Source organism: Phacochoerus africanus, chromosome 1 (assembly GCF_016906955.1).
Source record: "Phacochoerus africanus isolate WHEZ1 chromosome 1, ROS_Pafr_v1, whole genome shotgun sequence".
NCBI classification, from domain to species: Eukaryota; Metazoa; Chordata; class Mammalia; order Artiodactyla; family Suidae; genus Phacochoerus; species Phacochoerus africanus.
Genome location: NC_062544.1, coordinates 217113263 through 217138558, shown reverse-complemented (window position 1 = coordinate 217138558; position 25296 = coordinate 217113263). Strand labels below are relative to the sequence as shown.

Sequence of the window (25296 nt, the reverse complement as noted above, 5' to 3'; positions counted from 1 at the left end):
CACCAACTGCCACAGCCACTGCCACTGCCTTCTGGGGAACCCCGGGGAGGTGGATGGGCCTTACCCAGCCGCCGGGCCAGACCGAAGTCGATGAGCTTGATCCGGGTGCCCGTCTTGTTGACACACATGATGTTCTCAGGCTTGAGGTCCAGGTGGACGATGCCCTGCTTGTGGATGTACTCCACCCCCTCCGAGATCTGCCGCATGTACTTGATGCACTCGCGCTCCGTCAACTCAAAGTCCTCGTCAATGATGCGCTCGAACAGCTCGCCCCCGGACACGCTGTGGGTACAGAAGAGGGCACCCAGACCGCAAGATCAGGGAGCCTGGCTGGCAGCGGGTCTGCCCAGGGCAGGCTGCGGGCGGGCAGGAAAGCCCAGGGTATGGGGGTGCCGGGCACTTACTGTAGCTTCCTGCCACGGCCCCGTTATGCTGGTCCCAACTTTTCATTGTGTGAAACCTCCTGGTTTCCTGCTTGGGGGTGACCCTGCCTCTGTCCACTCAGCTTTGGGGGGATGCAGGGAAGCATCTAGCCTGGGCGGTTTCAGAGGTGCTCATGAACTGAGAGATCCAGAATGAACCTTAGCCAAAAGGGTGATGGACTATAGATGTCATCCTGTTCTCCAGCCAGGTCATTTAGTCATAAAGAATTGAAACATGAAGTAGTCATAGGACTAGTAAGCATTTGTTTTGCATAGACAGAAACAGAAAAATAATCTTCAATGATAAGGAACCTCAGCACATTTTCCAAAATTCATTGGCTATAACCCATTATACTTAGGACTACGATTGACTTGCTTCCTCTGGCTAGGCCTACAGCATCAGTTCACTCCTGCCCAACGCAATTAACTTGTCTCGCCTGCTCGCCTAGGCTGTGAGGGTAGTATATCCTTCCTGCCTGGATAGGCTTCAGATCCTGGCCACGGTGGCTCTGGGGCTCCAGTGGGCATTTCTTCTAAGGACTGCCCCAGAGGATCCGGCGGCTGGCATCCTGCCCTTCAGTGCAGATGCACAGCCTCGCTGCCTGAGTCACATGGGGCCTCTCTGGTCCTCTCTCCAACCCAACTTCCTTGCTCGCTGCTCAGGAAGTTTAAAGCATCTCCTTGCTAACTTATGTACCATCCAGACATCAGCAAGCCCTTTTCTACAACAGCCTGTAGATCCACTAGATGAACAAGGCTAGGGGGGCTTCATTCTGGGTCTGTCCTCTTCCAGGGGAAACATTACAAGAAAGGGAAAGAGTGGAGTTTGAATCCCGTCTCTGTGTGACCTTGGGAAAGTTACTTTTCTGAGCCTGTTTCCTCATTTGTCCCAACCTCCTTGTAGTTAGGGAAGAGGAACTTTCGTAAAGCATCGTGCCTAACACACAGTAGGTACTCAGCATTTATTAATTATCATTTGACAAACTGCAGTGTGCCAAGTAGATTTTGTTACTGCTCCCAGAGGGAGAGACAGACAGGGGCGCACTATGGGGCCCAGCACACCACAGCCTCTGTGGGCCTCCATCCATCACCACATGACACTGACTTCTGGGAGGGCTGAGCTGGGAAAGGTCAGTCTGTGCCTTTGGTCACTGGGGGGCGCTGGGACCAATGCTTTCAAACCAACCGAGGAGGTCCCTGCACGGCCAGCAGGTGGCGTCTCTGTCCTCAAGCCTTGCCTTTCTATTGCTCGCTACAGAGGCTCCAATCAAACTCTAATCTCCCTTCCAAGATCTCAGGACATTTTTAACATCTCTGAGCCCCAATTTCCTCATCTGTAAGGTACAGGTAAACACACTGCCACCTCACAGGCATGCTGTGAAGACTGAGCGGGTTAACACAGGTAAAGTGCTTAGAATAGTGTCTGGTACATGGTAGGTGCTCAATAATGTTAATTATCTTCTCTCTCTTTTTTTTTTTTTTTTTTTTTTTTTTTACAAAAGAATCCCTGAGAGCTCTTGTTGAAAATATAGACACCCAAGGAGTTCCCGTCGTGGCGAAGTGGTTAACGAATCTGACTAGGAACCATGAGGTTGCAGGTTTGATCCCTGGCCTTGCTCAGCGGGTTAAGGATCCGGCGTTGCCGTGAGCTGTGGTGTAGGTTGCAGACGTGGCTTGGATCCTGCATTGCTGTGGCTCTGGCGTAGGCCGGTGGCTACAGCTCCAATTTGACCCCTAGCCTGGGAACCTCCATGCGCCGTGAGAGCAGCCCCAGAAAAAACAAAAAGATGAAAAAAAAAATAAAGAAAAGAAAAAAGAAAATATAGACACCTAAGTTCTGAAGCTTCTCTGCTGGAGATTTTGATTTAGAAAATCACGGAAAGGTCTGTGATCCATATTTTTGAGTATCCCAGGTCATTCTTAAGATCAGACAAGTTCAAAAAATATTGGCTTATTCAATGACCACCCCTGGGAGGCCAGCTAAAATTCACATCCTCTGAGAAATCACTCCCAGTTTCTCATAGAATCCTTCCCTTCCTAGCTTCCCACAGTCTTGTCCTGCACTTTCTATATCAAGTCTGCTCATCTTAAGTAGTTTGTGAGCATGTCTGGAAAACATCTAGCTCATCTCCAGACCCTTATTTATACCTGGAAATATATGGCACAAAGAACCCCCAAATGTTTGGGTTTTAGTCTGAAAAATCAAGCAACCATTTTCTGTAGCACACTCAGGAACGCCGGAGGCAGCGTGTGGTAGAAATCGGAGCCACGGAGATAATTCCTGCTGCATTTCTAGAGGTAACCTATTCAGTCGAGGTTCAAAGGTTCAGATGGGTTCAAACCTATACAATCTAGTCTCTCTTGCTTTCTCTCTCTCTCTCTCTATATATATATAATTATGTATTTTCGCCACACCTGTGACATGCAGAACTTCCCTGGCCAGAACCCACACCACAGCTATCACCAGAGAGCCACAGCACTGACAACACTGGATTAACCCATTGAGCCACCAGGGAACACTCTCGACAGATTTTGAAAACTGTTCCCATGGTCCATTTTCTAGGATGGAGGGGGTTACACAAACAGGCTTCATGGTTCTATATAGGTTTCTCTTCAAAATGCTCAAGACTGTGGGTGGAAAGAAGCTGCCACCCATAGAGGGGATAAAGCCAAGCAGGCAAGATTGGGCCAGAGGAAATGTGTGCTTGATAAATTAACAGTGAAGAAGTGACTGAATGGATGAATACCTTCACCAAGGGATGGAATTTATCCCTGGACTATGGACATTAGCAGCCAGAAGGATGACACTTCAGGGGACTCCACACCCAGACCCTCTCCCTCCTTGTCTTGTGGCAGCTGGCTGCTTATTCTTTGATCAGTTTTGCCAATGGCAGCACAAAGGTGAGATGGGCCAGGGATGACAGCCTAGGCCACACATCTGCTTCAGTGCTCAGGGTCCCACCACCACTTGCAATGTCCCAAAAGGACCAGCCCTGACTCCAGACCAGGAGCCTGAAGGAACCTTGTATCAGAACAACACTGCCTCAACAATGGGGGCTTGTCCTGTAATCAGAGGGCAGAAAGGCTGGAGACACATGAAATCTGATTTCTCACTGTATCGAGGTAGCTGATCTGAAGCCTGGAACCCTAGAGTATATTTTTATTTTTGTCTCTTACCAGAGACTGTCCACTTAACCTCTCTCTCCAGTTTCTCTATCCAGCAAGAAAAATACCCAATTGCACCGCTGAGCCAAACTTGGCTCTCTCGGTGGTCAGGTCTGTTTAAGTTGGAAGGCGAGTACGGATGGGGTATGAATCTGCTCCCACTTAACCTCTTTTTTTTTGTCTTTTTAGGGCTGTACTCAGGGCATATGGAGGTTCCCAGGCTAGGGGTCGAATTGGAGCTGTAGCCGCTGGCCTACACCATAGCCACAGCCACGCCAGATCCGAGCCGCGTCTGAGACCTACACCACAGCTCACGGCAATGCCGGATCCTTAACCCACTGAGCGAGGCCAGGGATGGAACCTGCGTCCTCATGGATGTTAGTCAGATATGTTTCCACTGAGCCATGATGGGAACTCCCTTAACCTCTTAACCTCTCTATCCTGGTTTCTCTATCCAGTAAGAAGAATAGCAAATCGCACTGCTGAGCCAAATTCAGCCCTCTCAGTGGCCAGGTCTGTTTAAGCTGGAAGGCAAGTATGGATCGGCTATGAATCTGCTCCCTCTTGGGTGGAGTTCCTATCCAGGGGCAAGCTCCTAACCTCAAGCGAGGGAGAATCCTCTGGCTTCCGTGCATGTGAGACCCACTCCTGTTCACAGGGGGAGGGGCGGGAGTGGAGGGATAAAAGCCAGATCAACTGAAGCCTTCTTACGTTTTCTCCCAACATTTTCCGTCCAGCTTGCCAACTCCCAATTCCAAGCTAAGTATGGTATTCTGCCCACGGGTGCTGCTGCCCGGCCTTACCCCAGGCTTGGCTGCCTCCTACCCCCTCCTGCACCTTCTCACAAACTTGCTCAAGGTTTAACCTCTAAAGATAATACATTTCTTCACGCCCACACTGCCTGGACCAAGCAACCTGTTCCACGATAGATGTGAGCTGCTGCAGCCCACAGGGCCACTGCGAAGGGATGGTGAGAGGGGCCATGGACTTGGGTGAAATCTTTCCTAGAAGTGGGAGGTGAGTTTGAGCTGAGGGCTGGAAACTGCTTCCAACACATGGACGAAGATTTTCTTTGCATCTATGTAAAAGTTCCATGGAGTTTTAGAACTGAAAGGAAGTCTCATCTAAATACCTCTTCTTGCTAGAAGGAGTCATTAGGTATAAAATCATGGCTCATCTGTCATAGGAGTTGACCCCAGGTTTCCTGGATATTGGATTTGTTCCATACATTGAGTTGGGTGTTAACACTCACAAAATAATTTTAAATGGAAAAAAAACCAGGATACAGAAAAAGTCAAAGCATCCCAGTCCTAAGAATAACTCGCAATCATAAATCCCTGTGCCTGACACACGCTATTCCATCCATCCCCACATGACTCATGCTGAGGTTTACAGCTTCCCTTTCTAGATCATAAAACCAAGGATTGGCACCATCGAGTAATGTACTCAAGGTCATACAATGAGAGGCAGAGCAGGGGTGGAAGTGAGGTTTCTCAGACTCAAGTCTGGGCTTCTTAACCACCACTGCCCTTCCTGAGGAATAGCAATGGATGGGAAAGACACCGAAACACTCACGGAGTGAGTGGAGACGGACCCTCCTCTGGCTGGGGGTGCCTGCTGGCCTCACTCTTCCCCAGAAAGAATGGCAGGATGTGGACAGGGTCTCCTCCAAAGGACAGAGGCCCCCAAAGCCCGGGATGAGCCATTCAGGATGCCGAAGGCAGTTTCACAACAGCCCTAAAGCTTTCTGATACACACGCCCTTCAACCCAGCACTCCCACACCCCTGGGAGTTCATCCCACAGACCCACAGCGGCGCAAGTGAAAAGATACACCTACGAGGTGCCAAACACTACTTGTTTGTAAAAGCCGAAGCCGGAAAGCCATCCACGCCCCTGCCAAAGAGCACGGATTCCACCGTGGTCTGTGTCTGCGATGAAGTCCCAGGGAGCTGGGAGAACGAGGAAGCCCACTGGCTATTGACCCAGGACGAGCTCCAAGAGCAGCTACTGAATGGAGAGAAGCCAAGTGCAGAGTACAGAGTGTGACCTATCTTTGGGTTAAAAGGTGGGATGAATGTATTTATGATATGAATTATATATGTTGTATATGCTTGTATTTTCTGAGAGAAACTCTGAAGGATACAGACGAAACCAGCAAAACTGGTCCCCAGTGGTGGAGAGAGGGGGCAGGAACGAGGTAGATGAGGGACAGGGGCAGGAATGGGAGTTTTCATTGTGCATTTTCTTCTATTTTTTGATGTGATTGTATCACATATTTTAAAAATTCAGATTAAAAAAAGGAAATGCTTAAAAAACCATACCATGGAGGCTGCCTGGCTTACTGACTCCAGTATATGCATTTGTGCGTGTGTTTGTGTGTGTTGCATTTGTGTGTGGAGGGTGTCTGTGTGTATGTGTGTGCATTTGTGTATGTGTGTACATGCATTTGTGTATGTGTGTATGTGCATTTGTGTGTGCGTGTGCATTCGTATATGTGTTTGTGTGTATATATGCATTTGTGTGGGGGGGGTTGTGCATGTGTGTGTTGTGTGCACACGTGTGTGTGTTTGTGTGCATGCAGGCCAGCAGCTCAGAGGGGAGAGTGGTGGAGGCCTGGGACTAGAAGAGACAGTGGAGTCCAGGAGAGCCTTGGCTAGAGGTTACCTGATTATCCACCTGCCTCTGTACAGCCCAGCTCAGAAAGCACTTCTCTTTGGTGAGCAAATGGTCAAGAGAGAACAGACAAGCGTGGACTAGGGGCATGCAGAACGGACTGGGGGAGATGGGAGCCCTCGGAGCTCCCAGCCCTGGGCCCCATTCTCTCTGGCAGGCTGGAAGGGGAATTGCTCTGTCCCCTCCCCGTCTACTCTAAAGCCACCTCTGTGTTAGAAAACCCTGAATGAAACCAAGGACCCAGGGCCTTTCACACGGAGGGGAGGGTGAGAAGGGGTCAGGGTCCTTGAAGACCTGCCAGTTTGTTATGGAGACGAGCGAGGGCCCGGTGGGCAGTGGGTCTGGGGCGGGCACTGTGCACAGGCTGTTCCAAGCGTGTGTGCCTCAGCCGTGCCTGCAGAGGCGGCGTGGGACGTGGGGGCGGCACGCGTGGCGGGCCACTCACATCTCCAGGACCATGACGATGTTGGCCTTCTCTTCGAAGGCGTCCACACACTGGACCAGCTTGGGGTGGTGGAGACAGTTCATGATGCTGATCTCCTGCCGGATGTTCTCTTTCTCTTTTGCGGAATACGCCTTGAAGAATTTCCCTGCCCAGATTTTTCCAGTTTTCTTCTCTACAAGTCGGAAGACCTGTCCAAATTTTCCACTGCGAACCAAAAAGGAGGAGGAGAGAAGAAGCGATTTAGCCCAGCTTTCTACCGAAGGGAGACTGGCAAGCAATGGCCTGTGGGGGACATCTGGCCCCTCGTTTCATCAATAAATTTTCCTGGAACACAGCCCTGCCTGGGTGCCCAGGCTGTCTGTGCTTTGGTGCTTCCACAGCAGAGCCGCAGTTGTGGCGCAGATGCATTGGCATAAAAACCTAAACTCTCCATTCCTGATAGTGACAAACCCACTCTCACTGCTTGTCAACCTCAGCCCACGTCTGACTCTGGCACCCAAACACTGTCTAGTGCTGCTGTTTTTTTAGGACAGAGTCTTCTTGGCATAAGGCCTTAATTTTGGCAACAGAGTTCTCTTCCTTTCCCCCCACAGGGACCCATGACGGTGGTTTGAGGGAGGCTTCGCCAAATACAGAGGGTTTGTGAGTGGCCACCGGCCTTCCGCAACTTGGAGACAGCCCAGGAAGGCCCCTGCTTCCCACTGCGGGGAGGGGGTGGTGGCAGCCTTCCTCAGACACACAGCTCCCGCCACAGGGCAGGGTCCTTGTACAGGACTGTTATGAGGTTGGTGTCCCTCCTTTTTTTCCCAGGAGCCCGCTGGAAATCAGAGCTGAGCCCCGTTGCCCTCTCCTCCACCTCCGGTCCTCCTCCAGGGACCGAGGGTCCATGGGAGGCAGGCAGCCTTGGGTGCTACTGCTGGTGGGGACAGCCTGGCTGTGGCGAGGGGTCAGGGTTGGGTTCTGAGTCCTCTGGGGTCTCCGCAGCCCAGCAAAGCTTGTGGACCAAGTTCAAGAAGCAAGTGCTGATGACAGGAGCATGTCAGGGGGTGCGTTTTCCTGAAACACTACAGCTAGAACGGCTGAGCCATGTGCTCGCATCAGCCTTGACTGATTGATGTCTGTGGATCCTGCAGATGGGCCAAGCCAGAGCCAGACCTGGTCAGGTTTATTTGGGGGCCAGGGGCGCAGAGAAGGAAGGGCCTGCTCAAGCTGGCAGAGTGGAGCCTGGGGCTCAGCAGCTCCTCAGAGCCCTGGGTGGGTGATGCTTTTGTGTGTGCTGACAGGTCAGCCCCCCCCCCCCCGGTTCTGCGTGAATCTTGGTCTGGGGAGTTGGCAGAAGCCGGGGTAGAAGGGCGGGGGACAGGAAGATGGGGTGTGGGGTTTAACTGCGGAGCCTGCACCACCCTCACCCTGGGGGCTGGAAGGACGCCTCCCACTCCACTTACGATCCTAGTCTCTCTTCAATGTCGTAGAAGTCAGACACTTTTTGTTCCGTATTGACCGTGACGGTCCGGTAATCGACCTCAGGCTCCTTCTCATCTGCAGGGTGGGGGTTGGGGTGATAGTGAGCCATGAGATCCCTGGCTCACCCCCCTCCACCCCTGAGTCTGCCCCCAGGACGGGAGCCAGCACTCACCGTCATCTGACACCTCCACTTCATCCTTGGGCTCTGGGGGGAGAGAGGACACAGGGGATTAGCACTGAAGTCCCATTGACAGCAGAACATACGGGGGCCCTTGTCAGGCCTCAGCCTTCCCAGGCACAAAACCACCAAGCCCAGACCTCTGGGCAGCGCCATGGGGTCCATGGGTCCATGCGGCAACAGGGCCGTGTATACACTGGCAGGCACTGGCCCCCTCACTGGGGCCAGCCCGCCCCTCCACCAGCTCTCCCCTCTATTCCCCACCCCTCTAGCTTCGAGGTCCCCCAGACATACCCTCTTCACATCTTTTCTAGTGCATCTGACTTTCAGAACTTACGTACAACTGTGACACTCCCTTTCTGCTCCCACTCAAAAGTCAGCAACTTATAGCTGCTACTAGTGTCAAAACCCATTTATCCATTGACTGAGAACTTATTCTGGAATTCCGGCCATGTACCAAGTGTCTTGCCAGTGATTGTGGGTATCCGAAACAAAACAGATGGCATGACCTCTTCTCCTTTCTTGGAGTTCATAATTTAGTCGGAGAGGCGAAACACATATACTTGAAATATCCGTTACAAGTGTTATATAATCAAGCACTTGATAGCACAGTATCACCCAACAGACGATAGGGGAAGGCAACACAAAAGGGGGCAATTATAAAGTCAGAGCAATTATTCTAGGACGAAGGAGTCCTTGAGTTGTGTCTTAAAGGAAATGATGGAACACAGCGAGGAGGTGGGTGACGTCACCCAGGAAGCCAGCAGGCGTTTATGGGATGGCAAGGAGGGATGCAGCAGCCCACGCTGGCTGTTCACACAGATGTGTCGGGAGCGGATGGGGGGCATGAGGGGGCCCCAGGCCAGTGTCTAGAGCAACACACCCACTTCAGAAGTCCAGGCTTTCCTTTGCTTTGACATAATTTGTCCCTATAGGGCCGCTGTGGCTTCTGGACCTTGGCCAAGTGCCTTTCCCTTCCTGGGCCTCAGTTTCCTCATCTGTAAAAGGAAGGGGTTGTATTTCTGGGTGATTTCAAGGGGCCTTGGAGCTCTGGAGCCTGTGCTTTGTGACGAGCTTGGTGCTGCTCAGCCATGATGTGGGCTGTGTCCTGGGCTGATAGATGGAGCTAAGGGAGGCTTCCTCAAGAGGAAGAAGGACCTGAGGAAGTCAGAGAGGGAGACTGAGGATTTCTAGAGTGAGTGTGTTGTGTGTGTGTGTCTGTGTGTGAGTGAATAAGATTGGGGGAAAGGGTATAATTTGCTGAAGCTCCCAGCAGAGCAAGACTAAGGAAAGGAGGGAGACGGCACATGGAAGGAAAACAAGAGCAGAGGTGCTGGTGAGACACTGCCCAGTGGGGCAGTTGGTTGTGTGGGAGCAGGCTGAGGCGATGAAGGTGTGGGCTAGGGACTAGGTCCAGCTTGGAACCATAGACAGAGAGCTTCTCTGTTAGGCTGAGGGCAGAACAAATTACTGAAACCTAAGCAGACAACCTGAGAAAAGGAGTAGAATTCCCATACAAGATAAGTACTCCTTGCTGGAAAAGAGTTTTAAGAGAGTTTATAAGTGTGTGACCAGGGGCAAGAGAGGCTCTGATTTGTTTAGAGTTCTTAAAACACTGTTGACAATGTTTAATTAAAAACAAAACCAAACAAAACAAAAAAACTAAATGCAGGAGTTCCTGTCGTGGCACAGTGGTTAACGAATCCGACTAGGAACCATGAGGTTGCAGGTTTGATCCCTGGCCTTGCTTAGTGGGTTAAGGATCTGGCATTGCCGGATTGCAGATGTGGTGTAGCTCGCAGATGCGGCTCGGAGCCCATGTTGCTGTGGCTTTGGTGTAGGCTGGTAGCTACAGCTCTGATTGGACCCCTAGCCTGGGAACCTCCATATGCCATGGGAAGCGGCCCTAGAAAAGGTAACAAGACAAAAAAACAAAAAACAAAAAACAAAAACAAAAGCAAAAACAACCCAAAAAACCAAAAAAACTAAATGCAAGTGGGATTGGGAGAAATATTTATCACAGAAAGGAAAGGAAAATGCCTTAGAAAAATACAAAAGGGTAAAATCGGCAAGGACTCTCAGATTAGTGGCGGAGTTCACAGATTGCCAGGATGTGAGTTTAGCTGATCAAGTCTTCCAATTATACATATGAGAGTTGAGAGTGACACTGTCAAATTCATAGATGATATAGAATATACCTGAGAGCAACACACCTGGAAGGTAGCAATGGAGAATTGAATCATTTTACAGTGATAAGCCCTAGGGTATCTAGTTAGAACCAAACAGGGGAGCCTAGTTCCCCAACCAACTGCTCTAATCAACAGAATGCTGTCACAGGGCATATGTGCCCTGGCTGCAAACAGGTACTATTACACTGCCCTTGGTAGAGCCTGGGGTCATGTGATCCTGGACCTCTGGCTGTTGGCACTCTGAGAGCCTTAATGGAGCTGAGGAGGTATGGGCCACTGAAGGGCAGAGCTGCCATGTGAAGACAGAGAAGGCCAGGTCCCTCTGGTTGGGAAAGAAGTCTAAAGCAGACGTGATTTAAAAAAAACCCACAATAGCCAAGGGTGAGATGAGGGTTACAAACTTTCACCAACCAATGAATACTATAACTTGGGAGGTCTAATTTAGCATTACACCTCACACAGGAAGAAGGCTTCAGGCATAGGGAAAGCACATCTCAAGAGCTACCATAAGAACAATAAATAGGTTCAAGAGATGTTTAGGTTCGTTCAACAGTAGCATTCCAAACAGGGCTTTAAGGAAAGCAAGAGATTCGAGTCAATTCAACAATCGTTAACTGAGCACCTAGAAATGCCAGTCACTGGACAAAATACTTAGGATAATAATTGTATTTACTGTCAGGGAGACTCCATCATTCTGACCCTTGGTGCCCCGGCTGAGGCAGTGGTTTGACCTGTCTTGACCTTTTTGTTACCATGCCACACATCCTGGGGTGAAATGAGCAGCAGGACGAGAGAGGACAGAGAGGCAGGTTTTCTCGGTGTGGCATCTCTAGGAGGAACGGTCTGTCCTCTCCTAGTGAGAGAGGAGCAGCAGTGCTGGGAGCCCAGTGGGAGCTTTCCAATGACCTGTTCCCTGGAGGCATCTTCCAGGTGGCCCTGAAGGGCATGAAGTTCTAGAACTGCCCTCTCCCCCTCACTTTGACACCAGTTAGAAATACCAGCCTTCCTGGCTTCATCTCAAACACTACTCTCTCTCCTTAGCAGCCAAGTTCCAGAGTGCTTTCCTGGTACCATGGCAGTGGGGACTCAGCTTGACCTCAGGGAATCCATGCCCCTCTTTCTGGCTCACCACCACACAGCAACCTTCCCTCTGCATGGAAGGCTCCAGGCTGGGACAGTTCCCTTCCTCCTTTCCTTTCTCATCCTGCCTCCACTCTATTCAGAGGGGACATGGCCAGGAGAGGAGGTGCCCCAGAGGAGTGGGGGAAAAACCACAATTCAAGTACCCAAGCCCTCTGAGCATAAAGGGGTAGTAATGAGAGAGGTGGCAACTTAGCATCCATTTTTCCGATGAGGAAGGAGCTAAACTGTAGGAGGGACTACAAGGGAACTTAAAAAAAAAAAAGAAAAGAAAAGAAAAAAAAAGCTACTTAGGAAGAGCTGTGAGATCCAAGAGCAAAGTGGAAGACTATTTGGAAGATGGTCCTGAGATATTTCTTCAGACAGATGCGTCCCATCCCTCTGGTGTGGTGTTTGGGAGAAGACCAGCTGAGCGCCGGACCCCTCACAGAGCGGTCCCTTTGCTCGGCGGAGGGTGCAGCACACTCAGTGAACACTAGAGGGCGCGCCCGTTCCAGGGAAGGCGGAACGGAGGGCTCAGCTGCGGCAGCAGTAGAGTGAGCTGCAGATCTCCGGCCCCGCTGTCCCTAGGGGCTCTGCATCTCTAACTACCCTTGGGGTCCCAGGAAGCCCTAATTCTCTGCAAGAAGCCTCTATTACAGCTGTCGGGTAGCAACTATATGGACTAGAACGAATGAGGATTAGGGGCAAGGAGGGTTTTAAGAATTAGAGCTGAGTAGAGTAGGGGAGAAGATTCAGACTAGGCTGGGATGAGAGAGGGATTGTGTGTGTGTGTGTGTGTGTGTGTGTGTGTAGGTTAGGGAGTGGGGGGGGGGAGTTCCTTTACTCAGGTTTGGGAAGATGAGGAGGGAGGCTGCAGGTTAGGGGTCCTAGTCTGAGGGGTGGCTCTGGCATAAGGAGGCCACTGGAGCTGGGCAGGGAACCTCCAGGCTGTGCTGTGTCCTCCAGCTTATCCTCAGCTCCTGGAACTCAGGAGCAGGGACACACTGAGTGAGTGGATGCAGAGCGAGGGCTGGGAAGGAATGGAAGGATGATGCCCAAAACTAAAGCTGCTGAGGCGAGGCAGGAGGGGTGGTGGCAGTGGTGGGGAAGGAAACAGTAGCGGGGCTTAGAGAGCGGAGAGTTACGTGGCACTGTCTTTTTGAAGACCACCATAGCCCAGTGGCCTCAGAGAATGACCTCATAACCACTCATCCCATCCTTCTACACACACACACACACACACACACACACACACACACACTCTCCACTTTTCCTGGAGCCACTGCACTTTTAAAGTGGAGAGGGAACCCTGATTGAAGCTAGAACAAGCAGGCATCTGAGCAGCCCACAGAGAGCTTGGCTTGGAACCCTCACTCCCCTTGCCCCCTCCCCATCTTCCCATCCTCCTCTCCGCCCTCTGCCCCTCAGAGGATGTTTTGTGCTGTTCCCCCCACCCCCTACCCCAGGATAATCCAGCTGCACCTGGAGGTGGAGCAGCTTCCAGCCTGGAAGCTGTGGGTGGCTGGCCTGGACCCCTCCCCTGGATTGCTGGTGATTTCAACCTGTCCCTTTGCTGGCTCCCAGTCAGGCTGAGCCCTAGGGGGAGAATCTGAGGACCCCAGCGGGGTTCAGCGGGCCTCGGGGAAGAAGAGAGAGGCCACCTGCCTGAAATCAAGTGGTCCCAGCCCCTCCTTCCCAGAGACTGTCCCCACAGCCCTGGGAGCTGCTGGCCTGGCCTCCCAACAGCCACACGCTTGGCTCTGTGGCCTCTGCTCCTCTGGGCAGGGCTCATCAGGGACCCTACAGTTTATTCTGGAGTGTGTCATAAGGACCTGGAAACTTTCCTTTCCAGCTAATGCACATCTCACTGCCATGTTATCCCTTTTCTGTCACTTTTCCAAGGGATGGGGAGTCATCAGCTTAGACAAAGTAACATGCTAAAAACTTGCAGACTGGAACTTGGCTGCCTGTCCTGGCACCCCCACACTAACCCACCTGCTCCCAACTCTGCTCATGTCAAAGGAGGGGTGGTCAAAGGGCAGCCGATGGCGGTTTTGTCACCCTGTTTCTCCCAGTAGACTTTTGTGACTAGCTAATGACCAGGAGCCCCGTAAAAGCTGTAAAGAGGCCTGGATCCACCACCCATGCCCCCACGGTGCGCTATAGCTCTCAAGGAGCCCAGCTCTGTGGGGATCTCTAGACTCACTGGGCAAAGACCCCAAGACAGGGCTGCTCAGGCACAACTGTAAGTTTACTGTGTTTTCCATGGGCATCCTTCAAACATTTTTTCTGGAGCCCTCATTTAAAGTAAAATTTAGTGGGAGTTCCTGTCGTGGCTCAGTGGTTAACAAATCCGACTAGGAACCATGAGGTTGCGGGTTTGATCCCTGACCTCACTCAGTGGGTTAAGGATCCGGCGTTGCTGTGGGCTGTGGTGTAGGTTGCAGACGTGGCTCGGATCTGGGGTTGAGACCCCAGATTAGACCCCTATCCTGGGAACCTCCATATGCCATGGGAGTGGCCCTAGAAAAGGCACAAAAACAAATAAAAATAATAAAAAAAGTAAAATTTAGTATCTATTTTATACCTAAATTTTAAAACTAAAGAGGGCTATCAAACTGTAGTGACAGTTGCCACCCTCACGATGCCTCTGGCTACACAGTGATGGCAGGATCTGCCCCCTGTCCAGCTCCTGGCCCTTTGGTCTTCTCTCTGCCTCACGCCTTCCAGCTCTCTCCTCTCCTAGGGCTTTTCCCTCCATGTCCTCCCACCTTCCTTCCGGCCCCCAGCCTTTCCTCCATCTTAAATTCACAGCATGCTTTTTCTTCCCTTCACAGGAAACTTCTTGAAGCAACATTCCAGACCCCTGGCCTCTCTTTCTTGCGTTTATGCCTTAGCCCCAAGGCAACCGCTGTCCACCTGGTGGAAACACCACAGACTTTGCTCTCAAAGATGACTGCATATCAAAGGGCTAAATCCAAAGATCCTCCTAAGGTCTCATCTTTTTCCTCCTTGCTGCTCACTGCTTCGAGTCTCTGCAACTTGGCTCCAGCCTCCCCTTGGTTCTCTTCCCTCTCAGTCCTTTCTTCTGGTCGTGCAGGACTCCAGGACAAAGACACCACTTCATTTCTCTACTATGTTGCCTCTTTTCTGCCACCCTCCCTGTGACCTCATCCATGCCCAAGGCTTCAATTACCAATTAAATAGTCAAGACCTCCAAATCTGCAGCTCAGGCTTAAACCTTCTCCTGAGCTCTAGATGCAACCATCCAACAGCCTGAAGGCACCTCCCCTTGGATATCCCGAAACCTCAACTCAACAGGACTGAAGCCAGAACCTCCAACGTCTCTGGGACGCCCTGCTATCTAAGCTCAAGGCACCAGGAGGCAGCTTGACCTCCTCCATCAGTTTAACCAAAGGAGCTCAGGCTTGGGGCCAGACAGCTCTGAGGTCAACTCACCATTTCCAAGCTCTGTGACCCTGGGCAAGTAGCTTCCCGCCTCTGGACCTCATTTCCTCTATCTGTAGAATGGGGGTCATCACACTCTCTACTTCATTGAGTTAGATGTGTGAAATAAAGCATGTAAAGTGCTTAAGGTACAGTTAGCACAGAGCAAGAGCTTAATGTATGTTAGCCACCATGAATAATAATAATCGACCTCTAAATGGCTCTTGAACTTGTAGGATGCAGCCTATCTCATTACAATTATCTGACTACCTAGCTGTCCTCATTAGGTTTTAAGCTCACTGTTGTTGTTTTTTCGATGGAAGTTCCCAGAGACCAGGGATTGAATCTGAGCCCCAGCTTTGACCTACGCCACAGCTGTGGCTACACTGGATCCTTTAACCCACCATGGTGGGCAGGCCAGGGATTGAACCCAAACCTCCAAAGCAACCCGAGCTGCTGCAGTCGGATCCTTAACCAACTACGCCATGGCGGGAACTCCCAAACCTCCCTGTCTGATGGGTCTTCATGACCCAGGAACCTGATAGTTAGTAGACCCTCAAATATGAGTGCAAGAGGGAAGCAGGGGGAGGGATGTCAAAACTATAGGTCCGCCTGAGCCGCCTTCCAGGACTGTGCTCCTGATTAACACACCATCGCCCCCTGGTGGCAGTGTGCCAAAATTGCTGGTTCAGGGTTTTCAGAAAGATCGTATGTGTACCTCTCTTAAAAGTGGATCTGCCTCACAACCTTGGAAATCAAGAGTGCCAAAGACTCTGCCATCACCAGCGATGCCTTGTCAGTTCCCCTGTATCCCTCCCATACAGGCTTCTGACACACGAGGTCAGTCATGCACATTTCTCTCGTGCCAGTGATGAAGGGGAGGCCGCCTACCCTCAGGTTTCTCTCCCACCACTGTGAGTTCAGACTCCTGGCTCGGCTCACTGGTTCCATAGATGTTGATTGCACACACACGGAATTTATACTCCCGGTCAGGCAGCAGGTCCTGGACGTTAAAAGAGGTGCTGCGGCATGTGGCTAGTTCCTTCCACGTCTTGTCCACTGAGTCCCAGATCTCGACGCTGTAGGACTGTACGGCGCTGCCCCCATCGTAGGAGGAGCCATACCAGGACAGGGTCAGCGAGGAGCTGCGGATGTCAGAGGCACAAGGCGTGCCTGCAGGGGGGTCCGGCTTGTCTGGGGGAGAGAAAAGCATAGCATCACTCAGCTCTGCAGGGCTATAGAGAGAGGAGGTTTTTGAATTAGCTCTGTTGTGTGGGAGAAGCCTGGAGAACGGTCCCAGGTCCTGGCTCTCTTTCTCTCATCCACACGGTCACACCTATGCACCTACCTGCCTATATGGCAAACCCCATAAACACCAATTTGCTCAGAAAAATCTCCTTTTTGGCTAGTTTCTAGTCTGCACGTCATGATTTCCTGTGCTTTGCCCAAATCATAAACATATTTCTCAGAGTGAACAAATCTAGGAAGCTGCCTAGGAGGCGTGGACGGCTTCCCATCCAAAATACGTTTTGAGGGAGAGTTCAATGTGTGCATGTGTGTGTCCCCTTCAGGGCAGAGGCCAGTGACCTGGGACATTAACCAGAGGCCAGTCTCCACTTTCTCTGGGACCTGAGAAACACTTGCTCCACTGAGAGCCAGTACAGCACAGAGAGCTCTGAAGTCACATGTTGGGTTTGAATAGGGTTCTCTTCCCATTCACTACTTCCTAACCTCCTGTGCCTCAGTTTCCTGGGCTGTGAAATGGGATGATAACAGCAGTGGATCACGAGGTACTTGTGAGAAGTTCTTCGAAAAGTGGCTGGTGTGAGCAGCCTTTACTGTCATCATTATTGCAATTATTCTAATTTTATAATATATAAGCAGTTACTCCTACCCTACCTCTTTCATCCTCTTTCACAACTGGTATAAAAATGAGATAGAGAATTTTAAAAGCAAACCAGAGTAGCAAGTCCCAACCCATCCCTGACTAAAGGCTGGAAAATGAACTGAGGACATAGACTAGAAGTGTCCCCTTTGTCTGGCCACCTTCCCGCTCAGACCTGTAATGCTAAGAACCAGGAACACTGCCAAGTTCAAGGCAGATCACGGTAGCCAGGACCTCACTAATGAGGTTCCTGAGTTGTGCTGGTTTTATCAGTTGTTCATCTGAATAAAATTCCCCTATTTTTCAGATTTAACCTCTGCAGGTGGTTGGTTTAGTTACAGATACCAGCATTCAGTAATCCTTCATCTCCCCTAAGGCAGTTTGAGGTATAGGGCTCCCCAAATGAGCAATTAAAACTTCTGCCTTTCTGCTCTGTGAATTTATAAGCAATGTGAATTCCAGTGAATTCCTTCACTTCTAAGACTCGTTTGTTTGTCTTTTCCATTTGGAAAATGGGGCTAACATAGATCTACCTCTTCAGGGTTTTGCAAGCATCAAATAAACAAGCCCAGGCAAAGAACTTGACCTCTCCTCTCCTCAGCAAGGCAGAAAAGCCAAAGAAAATTCCTGCACATTTGCATATGACCTGAGCATATGGAGAAGAAAAAAAACATCCTGCCTCTGTATGTGTGTGTCTGTGTGTCCGCGTACACCTAAATAAACACATACATATATATACACACATTTACACACACACACACACATCTTCATTCTCCCAGCTCCCCAGCCCTGCTGCTTCTGCATTCCAGCCAAGAATGCACTGCCCGGAAGCCATCCATCCCCTGCAACCCAAGCCTGGGCTGACTCGTCCAGGAATGACTCTGGAGTTACGACAGCCACTCCCCAACGGCGGCAGTCACTCTGGAGGCCTCCCGTGATGGAACCACTTTCACTGATTGTTCCATATGTTCTCTTAGAAAAACTGTTTGTTCTGAAAGATATATTGGTCTTTTTAGAAATACTTTTAGTGTTGGCTAAGATGTTTGTTACTCTAAACGCTCTTACAGGCAAGTGGCTCAAGTCCTCTCAAGACCCAGCTAAGGAAGTAAAAAGGCCTAAAGAAAGATGAAAGACAGACTCCCGGCCTGCCTCCAAGGAAACGCCTGGAAAACGTCTGATTGGACATGTGTAGGGTCCTGTAGTTTGAGACAACGAATACAGGTGCATGCCTCTGACGGATACTCTCCCCTCCTGCTTTGGTCAAGAAAAGAAAACTTTGAGAAATGGGCATTTCAGAAGAAGTACTGTTAATCCCCTTCCTTGTTCCAGATGTCTCTAGGCTGAAAGAGAGAGAAGGACTGACATGGAACATACATGCCCGCAGCCCTGAAGAAGATGCAAAACTTGGGAGAGAGGCTTTTTTTTTTTTTTTTTGTCTTTTTAGGGCCACACCTGCAGCATATGGAGGTTCCCAGGCTAGGGGGCAAATCAGAGCTACAGCTGCCGGCCTACGCCACAGCCACAGCAGTGTGGTATCCGAGGGTGTCTGCGACCTACACCAGAGCTCACAGCAACACTGGATCCTTTACCCACTGAGCAAGGCCAGGGGTGGAACCCAAGTCCTCATGGAGACTAGTTGGATTCATTACTGCTGTGCCATGATGACTTTAATTCTAAGTGAAACTTCAATGCTTTCAAGGAATTTGCTGCCAAATTAAGGAGTTCAGAACAGATGTTAAGTCTGAAGTCAGGGGGGATTGGAAGCCCCCACCCCCACCGCCCACCCTTGGAGCCATAGGCTGGGTCTGATGTTTTCTGTTCTTTCTAACCTAAGGAGCCATAAGCAAAGGCTGCACAAGCTGGGGACAAAAACCCTCAGGAGAGAACAGAGCCTCCCCTCCATGCCAAAGACACAGACGCACTGGGGTTGGGAGGGAGGCCTGGGCATGGCCTGGCAGAGGCCAGGAGGGCTCGGTGTCTGGGGCCCTGAGCTCCACGTTTCCTTGGAATTCTCCCATGGCTCCCTGGAGACCTGACTAGCAGAGTGGGAAACACTGAGTCTAAGGGAAGGGCCTCCTGTGTCACCAGCGCCAGGATTTTCTCTTTTAGAAAACGCTCTCACTCCTGGGAAAACAGAGGCTCTCGCCTCTAATGCTTCTCTGGAGTAACCATCTCCACATGCCTGTGAACTTTGAGGATGGTTTGTGGCTGAGCCCAACCTTGCCTGGACTGGCACCTTTACTGGCACCACAGCAGCCGCGTGCAGCTTTTAGAGACTGGCAGAGCTGCAGGGGTCCCCAGGCTGTCTACCTGGGTAATCCCAGGCCTTGCAGGCTAAGGCATTTTGCTCACCAAAAATACCCACCTGGCCAGAGGAGAGCCAAAAGGGCATTTGAAAAAGACTCCAGACACTCACTCCAAGAGCCCGTGATTTTCCAAGCTATTGGGCCAAACAAGATCAAGAATACATCTTGCTTAAGCCCAAGCCAAGTGTTTCAAAAGGAAATCTCCTGCCCTTAAAAATCACGCAAGTTCCGGAGTTCCCATCGTGGCTCAGTGGTTAACGAATCCAACTAGCAACCATGAGGTTGCGGGTTCGATCCCCGGCCTTGCTCAGTGGGTTAAGGATCCAGCATTGCCGTAAGCTGTGGTATAGGTCACAGACGTGGCTCGGATCCCGCATTGCTGTGGCTCTGGTATAGGCTGGCGGCTACAGCTCCGCTTGGACCCCTAGCCTGGGAACCTCCATATGCTGTGGGAGTGGCCCTAGAAAAGGCCAAAAGACAAAAAAAAAAAAAAAACATGCAAGTTTCAAGCTTAGATAGTATTGGGGGATTTCTGGGTATCTGGGATTCTCTCTGCTTTGTTTTTCTCCTTTAAAGATATGCAAAGCAGCCTGTTTTTCTTGTGCTGGACTAGTGGCAGGAAGGAATCCACCTAGGTCCAGCTTCTCTCCTTCCAGGCTGAGGCCGGAGCCGCGGGGGTGGGCAGAGGCCCCGAGCATCACAGATCCCTGCACCGCCTTGGCAAATATAATAATAACAAGCCTTCAAAATAGCTACACATCACTCACTGAAACTAACTGAGGGGAAGGTTGGTTTTTATCCTTATTTTAAAAAAAGGAGTCACAGACTATCTGAAGAGAACGGGATCCTTTAAAGAACATCCAAGAAGAGAAGTTGACTGCTAATTAGTGGAAGGTGGGTTAAACCAGCCATATTTAATAGCTGGCTTAGAAATGGATGCTCGAAACTGTCCAGAGTAGGCCACACGATTCCTGTCTCACTCCCTTTCCATGTTACATCTACTTCATCAACCCCGATAAGACAGTAGACAGATGTCCCTAGAGACATGCAGGTAAATCTGGGCTTAATCCAGCTTGACTTTGGACTGATTCTAAATCCCCGGGTTCTGAATGAATGCGGCTTTGCCGTGTCCATCAATGCGAGTCCTCATTTTATTGAGCAGTTCTATTCTTAGCTCTCCGAGGGGGAGGCAGACAGAAAGCCCTGCCCCTCCATTCCATTCCCCTCCCAGGACGGCATTTAACATGCTGCTCCTGCCAGCTGGCGGGCAGCCACGCCAATGGCCCTGTCAGCACTGGCCGAGGAGAATGAGAAACTAAACCATAAAAGGCTACAAGTGCGGCCTGTGTAGTGGTGGTGGTGGTGGTGGAGGAGGGAGAGAGGGTGGCATCCTGCAGAGGGGCCCCAGTGGGGGCAGGGGGCACTGGACACAGAAAAGCAGCTCCAAGGAATTGACTCCTGATTTCCCCATGCGCGCGGGGGGGTTGGGGGAGCGGGGGGCTGATGAGAGAGAATGCCAGGGAAAACTGGAAACCGATACCCACAGGCAGGTGGGGGCATGGGGCCACATCGATACTTTGGGTACAGGCAAAGTGTAACAAGCTGGGTCACTAGCACCAACCCCCCACCCCCCAAAATGTTCCCGACTCCTCAGGGGAAAGGATTAAAATAAGAATCCCAAGTCACCAAAGAGAGAGTGAGATGCCTGTCTTTTGTAGGTGAGAAGCCTGTTCCCTGAGCACCTGGTCCACTGGCCTTCCCAGAGACAGAATGAACTCCTGACCTGGGGGAAAGGCTTTTGTGTACACCACCTACGAAGGCTCACAAGGTGCACAAGGCCCAGCTTTCCATCCACCGCCCCTTCGCTGTCCTGAATGCCTGCCACGTAGGGGGACAATGGACTGAGCAGGGCGGACAGCAGATGGCCAGGCAGAAAGCTAGTTTGAGATTTCAGGAGAGAGTTGCCCAAGACATGAGAAACATAGTGACTGAGTGAGATGGAGAGGAACAGGCAAATTTGACAATCGGGCTGGTGACAGGCTCTGAGCTCAGTACTGGGATGTAGGAGATAAGAAAAAGGGAGTGGATTTGGGATTAGGAGGGCACGGTGACCTCAGAAGGGCAGTCCCAGTAAGTAATGGGGCCTGGGCCCGAGGCTACAGGCAGCTGGAGATTGTTGCCAGGGAGGCAAAGAAGCAGACTCAGAGCCGAGACTGACCCTTTTAGAGGGTTTGGCTGTGTTGAGAGCAGGAGAGAGAGATGCGAGGGCAGCCAGAGCAAGAGGAGATACTGCAGGAGTTATACCTGCCTGTGTGCTTGGCCAAGACAGGAGAGCCCTGGGGAAGTGGAGAAGTGGAAGTGAATGAGTATGGGGGTTGGAGCCCTCGAGAGCCTGGGGTCCCAGAGCCCAGGGGAAAGGTGGGCCGTACGTAGAGCCTGGAGGGTGGAGTTAGCACAACGATGGAGAAAGAGACGCCTTTGGGGTTTTGCCCCCAAGTGGAGCAGGTCCGAGCCTGATTCCTCCTGCTGCTCAGAGAGGTGAGAGGCCAAGGCCTGCAGGGTGGAGGCGGGGGTGGGTCTTGAGCAAAGGCTGTGACGCTGACGCCTCTGCTGAGCACTGAGTCTGTGGGTTGATGCCATTCTCCTGCTGTGCCCCAAACTCAGGCACGGTGGCAGTAAAGTTGAAAGGCAGCATGGATTCAAGGTGAGGGTTTGCAAGGGGACCGGAGGTGGAGGGCAGGTGTGGACCTGGGGGAGTGGGATCACGAGCGCTGGCTGGAGAGCTGGAGTCCTAGAGCTCAGGGTCTCCAAAGGCTGGAGAGGGAGGCGCTGTGTGTGCAAGGCCTGCGAAGCCCTTCTTGACAAGCATGAAGGGCAGCAGCGGTGTGAGAGCAGGGGGTGGGAGAGCGGAGGGAACTCAAGCTGGAGGAGTGGCCCCGTGAGATAAGGCCCCAGGTCCAGCATCCCACCTGCCCTGTGCCCTGTCCCCCCACTCACCCACAACAGTGAGGTTGACCTGGGCCTGCCTGCTGCCCAGCTTGTTCTCCACCAGCAGAGTGTAGCAGCCACAGTGCTCCTGGCGCGCGGCCCGGATGGTGAGCTTGCTGCCGTTCTCACTGTTCTCCACCTTGATGTGCTCACTCTCCTGGATCTGGGGGCAGAGAGTGGGGCAGGTGCTGGAGACTTGAGCCAGGAAAGAAAGGGGGCCCCGACCCACACTCTGCACCCCCTAAGGGATGCAGCAGCACGAGCTGTGTGGTGGGGCTGGTCGAGGCTGGAGGGCCTCCCCCTAAGAGCCCTCCTGTCCTGCATGCAGCATCAAGGTGCCCCAATGGGGTCCAGATGGAGGCAGGCAGGCAGGCAGGGTGCTGAGCAGGGGCTGGGGGTCAGGGGATGAGCTATCGCTTGCCGCTCCCCACCGGAAGTGAGGTCTGGAATGGGATGGGTGGTGAGAGAACACGTTTGATCAAAGTCACCAAGCCCACCCGGTGGGTTCTGGCCTCTTCTCTGCTGCCTGATACCATAGCCACCAGCCACATGTGGCTTTTCAAAGTGTAGTTAATTGAGTCCACATCCCAGATGTCCACTGATGGATGAAAAGATACAGGAAATGTGGTAGATCCAAACCATGGAATATTACACGGCCATAAGAGGAATCAAGTATTGGTTCATGTTACAACAGGGGTGATCCCTGAAAGCATTATGCTAAGTAAAAAAGCCCAGATGCAAAAGAACACATATTATATGATCCCTTTTTTTGTTTTTTGTTTTTTTTTTTTTGCTTTTTAGGGCTGCACTTAATGTCATATGGAAGTTCTCAGGCTAGGGGTTGAATTGGAGCCATAACTTCTGGCCTTGGCCACAGCCACAGCAATGCCAGATCTGAGCCACATCTTTGACCTACACCACAGCTCATGATAACACTGGATCCTTAACCCACTGAGCGAGGCTAGGGATTGAACCCCCATCCTTGTGGATCCTAGTCAGTTTCTAAACCTACTGAGCCACAATGGGAACTCCTATATGATTCCATTTACATGAAATACCCAGATTAGGCAACCTCATAGAGACAGATAGTAGGTTAGAGGTTGCCAGGGTCTGGGGGAGGGGGAGAAATGACTGCAAATGAGTCCGGGGTTTGTTTTTTGAGGTGATAAAAATGTTCTGGAATTAGAAAACTGTTATGGCTGTACAACCTTGTGACTATATGCATATTCTAAAAGGGTAAATTTTATGGTGTTTGAATTATATTTCAAGAAAGCTGTTAGCACAGTTTTTAATTAACTGAAATTTAAAACTCACTTCCTCACTTGTGCTAGTCACATGTCACATGCTCAATGGCCACATACGGTTAGTGATTTACCATACTGGATAACAGAAACAGAAACTTTCACTGCAGAAAGCTCTGTTGGATGGAGCTGAGACTTGGCTAAATGTCTGTGAAAAGGGTTGAGATTTCAGAGTTCCTGTTGTTGGCTCAGGGGAAACGAATCTGACCAGTATCCGTGAGGATGCAGGTTCGATTCCTGGCCTCGCTCAGTGGGCTAAGGATCTGGTGTTGCTGTGAGCTGTGGTGTAGGTTGCAGATGTGGCTCGGATCCTGCGTGGCCGTGGCTGTGGTGTAGGCCGGCAGCTGTAGCTCTGATTCGACCCCTAGCCTGGGAACTTCCACATGTTGCAGGTATGGCCCTAAAAAGCAAGAAAAGGGTTGAGATTCCATCTTCCTTCAGACACCACTAGCCCAGACAGGACCCAAGCAGGCGTGGGAAAAGGCTGGCTCTCTTTATCTTGTGAGGCCAAGACCTCTCTCCTTCCCTGTACTAGCCTTAGGACGTCTCTGGGCCTTAGGACAATTTGAATGGGTTGGAAATACAGCAACAGAGGCCACAGAAGAAATCCTCACACCTTCTACGCAGTTCCCGAGGCAGTGCCAGCTCAATGTCCCGGGGCCTCTGCTGATCAGGCCCATGGGCACATGCTACCAAAGTGGGATTGGAGGAATGGCAAGGAACAGGCTCTAAAAACTGGCTGTTTGGAAATTCTAACATTTCCCCGTAGGGCTGTTGTTATAAAGGGTAGTTGGATTTCTGGGTCAGCGAGCCAAAAGGCTGTTTAATGGACAATTTATCAACTCATATCCTTGGCTTCACTTTTATCTCTCCAGCATGTGGTGAATTTAAGCGGTTACCACAGATAGGGTTCAGTGAGCTGGCATGGAATCACAGAAGGCTCCAGACTCTGAGAGGTCACTTAAGGTCCCTGGTTCCATTTTTCCTGACTCTGAGGAGAATTTCTAGATGGATCAAAATCAGGTGGGGGCCAAGGGTTGTTTCTATTTTTCCTGTCATACGTTCCTTGGTTGCACAAAGTATAAGGCAGGTGTTCTTGCCGGAGGAAAGGATACTTAGAACTCAGATTTGGTGGGTGGCCGCAGGTGGGTGTCACCTGTTTCTAAGGCGCCTGCAATGAACCCCTAGGATGCCACCTCTGTCACAGCATTTCCCATGCCTTTCCGCCCAGCGTGGCTCCGGAACTTGTACGGGTTGTTTTTGGGCCCCTCCCCTCTGTTACTGACCTGCTTTCGGAACTTCATCCAGGTACAGGTGATGGGCTGGGTACCGGCCACTTTACCAAACAGCTCCACAGACTCTCCCGCTCGCACCTTTTGGTCCTCGGGAAACTGGATGATCTGAGGGGGCATGGCTGGGGGAGAAGTGAGAGAGTGAGCTCTGACGGGGAGGGAGCCTCAGATATTCTGATCTCATCTGACGTGCCCATCCACGTTGGTCTGCTGCTCCTCTCTGGCCTTTCAGAACTTTTGGGGTAAGACTGAGGCCAGCGGCCACTGCTCCAAAACATCTGAGCAGATGCACCAGCTATGCGTGTTAGTCTCTTGATTCCGATTCCTTCAGAAGTGGCCTCCACAATTTACATGACCTAACCCTCCATTTGTTGGTTGCTCTGGAATTTGTGCCTAATTTTTTGAATCTACGTCTTAA

General features: G+C 51.2%; 1 protein-coding gene across 2 annotated transcripts in view; it reads right to left on the bottom strand.

Annotated features, from left to right (window-relative positions):
* Positions 1–25296, bottom strand: part of MYLK (myosin light chain kinase) — a 190026-nt gene that overhangs the window by 24488 nt on the left and 140242 nt on the right. For both annotated transcript variants that reach the window (XM_047790591.1, XM_047790599.1), the window contains exons 19-25: positions 24873–25000; positions 22295–22448; positions 15998–16300; positions 8343–8375; positions 8152–8245; positions 6707–6910; positions 65–282 (exon numbers count right to left, since the gene is read on the bottom strand). In XM_047790591.1, coding sequence (XP_047646547.1) covers positions 65–282; positions 6707–6910; positions 8152–8245; positions 8343–8375; positions 15998–16300; positions 22295–22448; positions 24873–25000 — 1134 coding nt within the window. The remainder of the gene's footprint in view (positions 1–64; positions 283–6706; positions 6911–8151; positions 8246–8342; positions 8376–15997; positions 16301–22294; positions 22449–24872; positions 25001–25296) is intronic.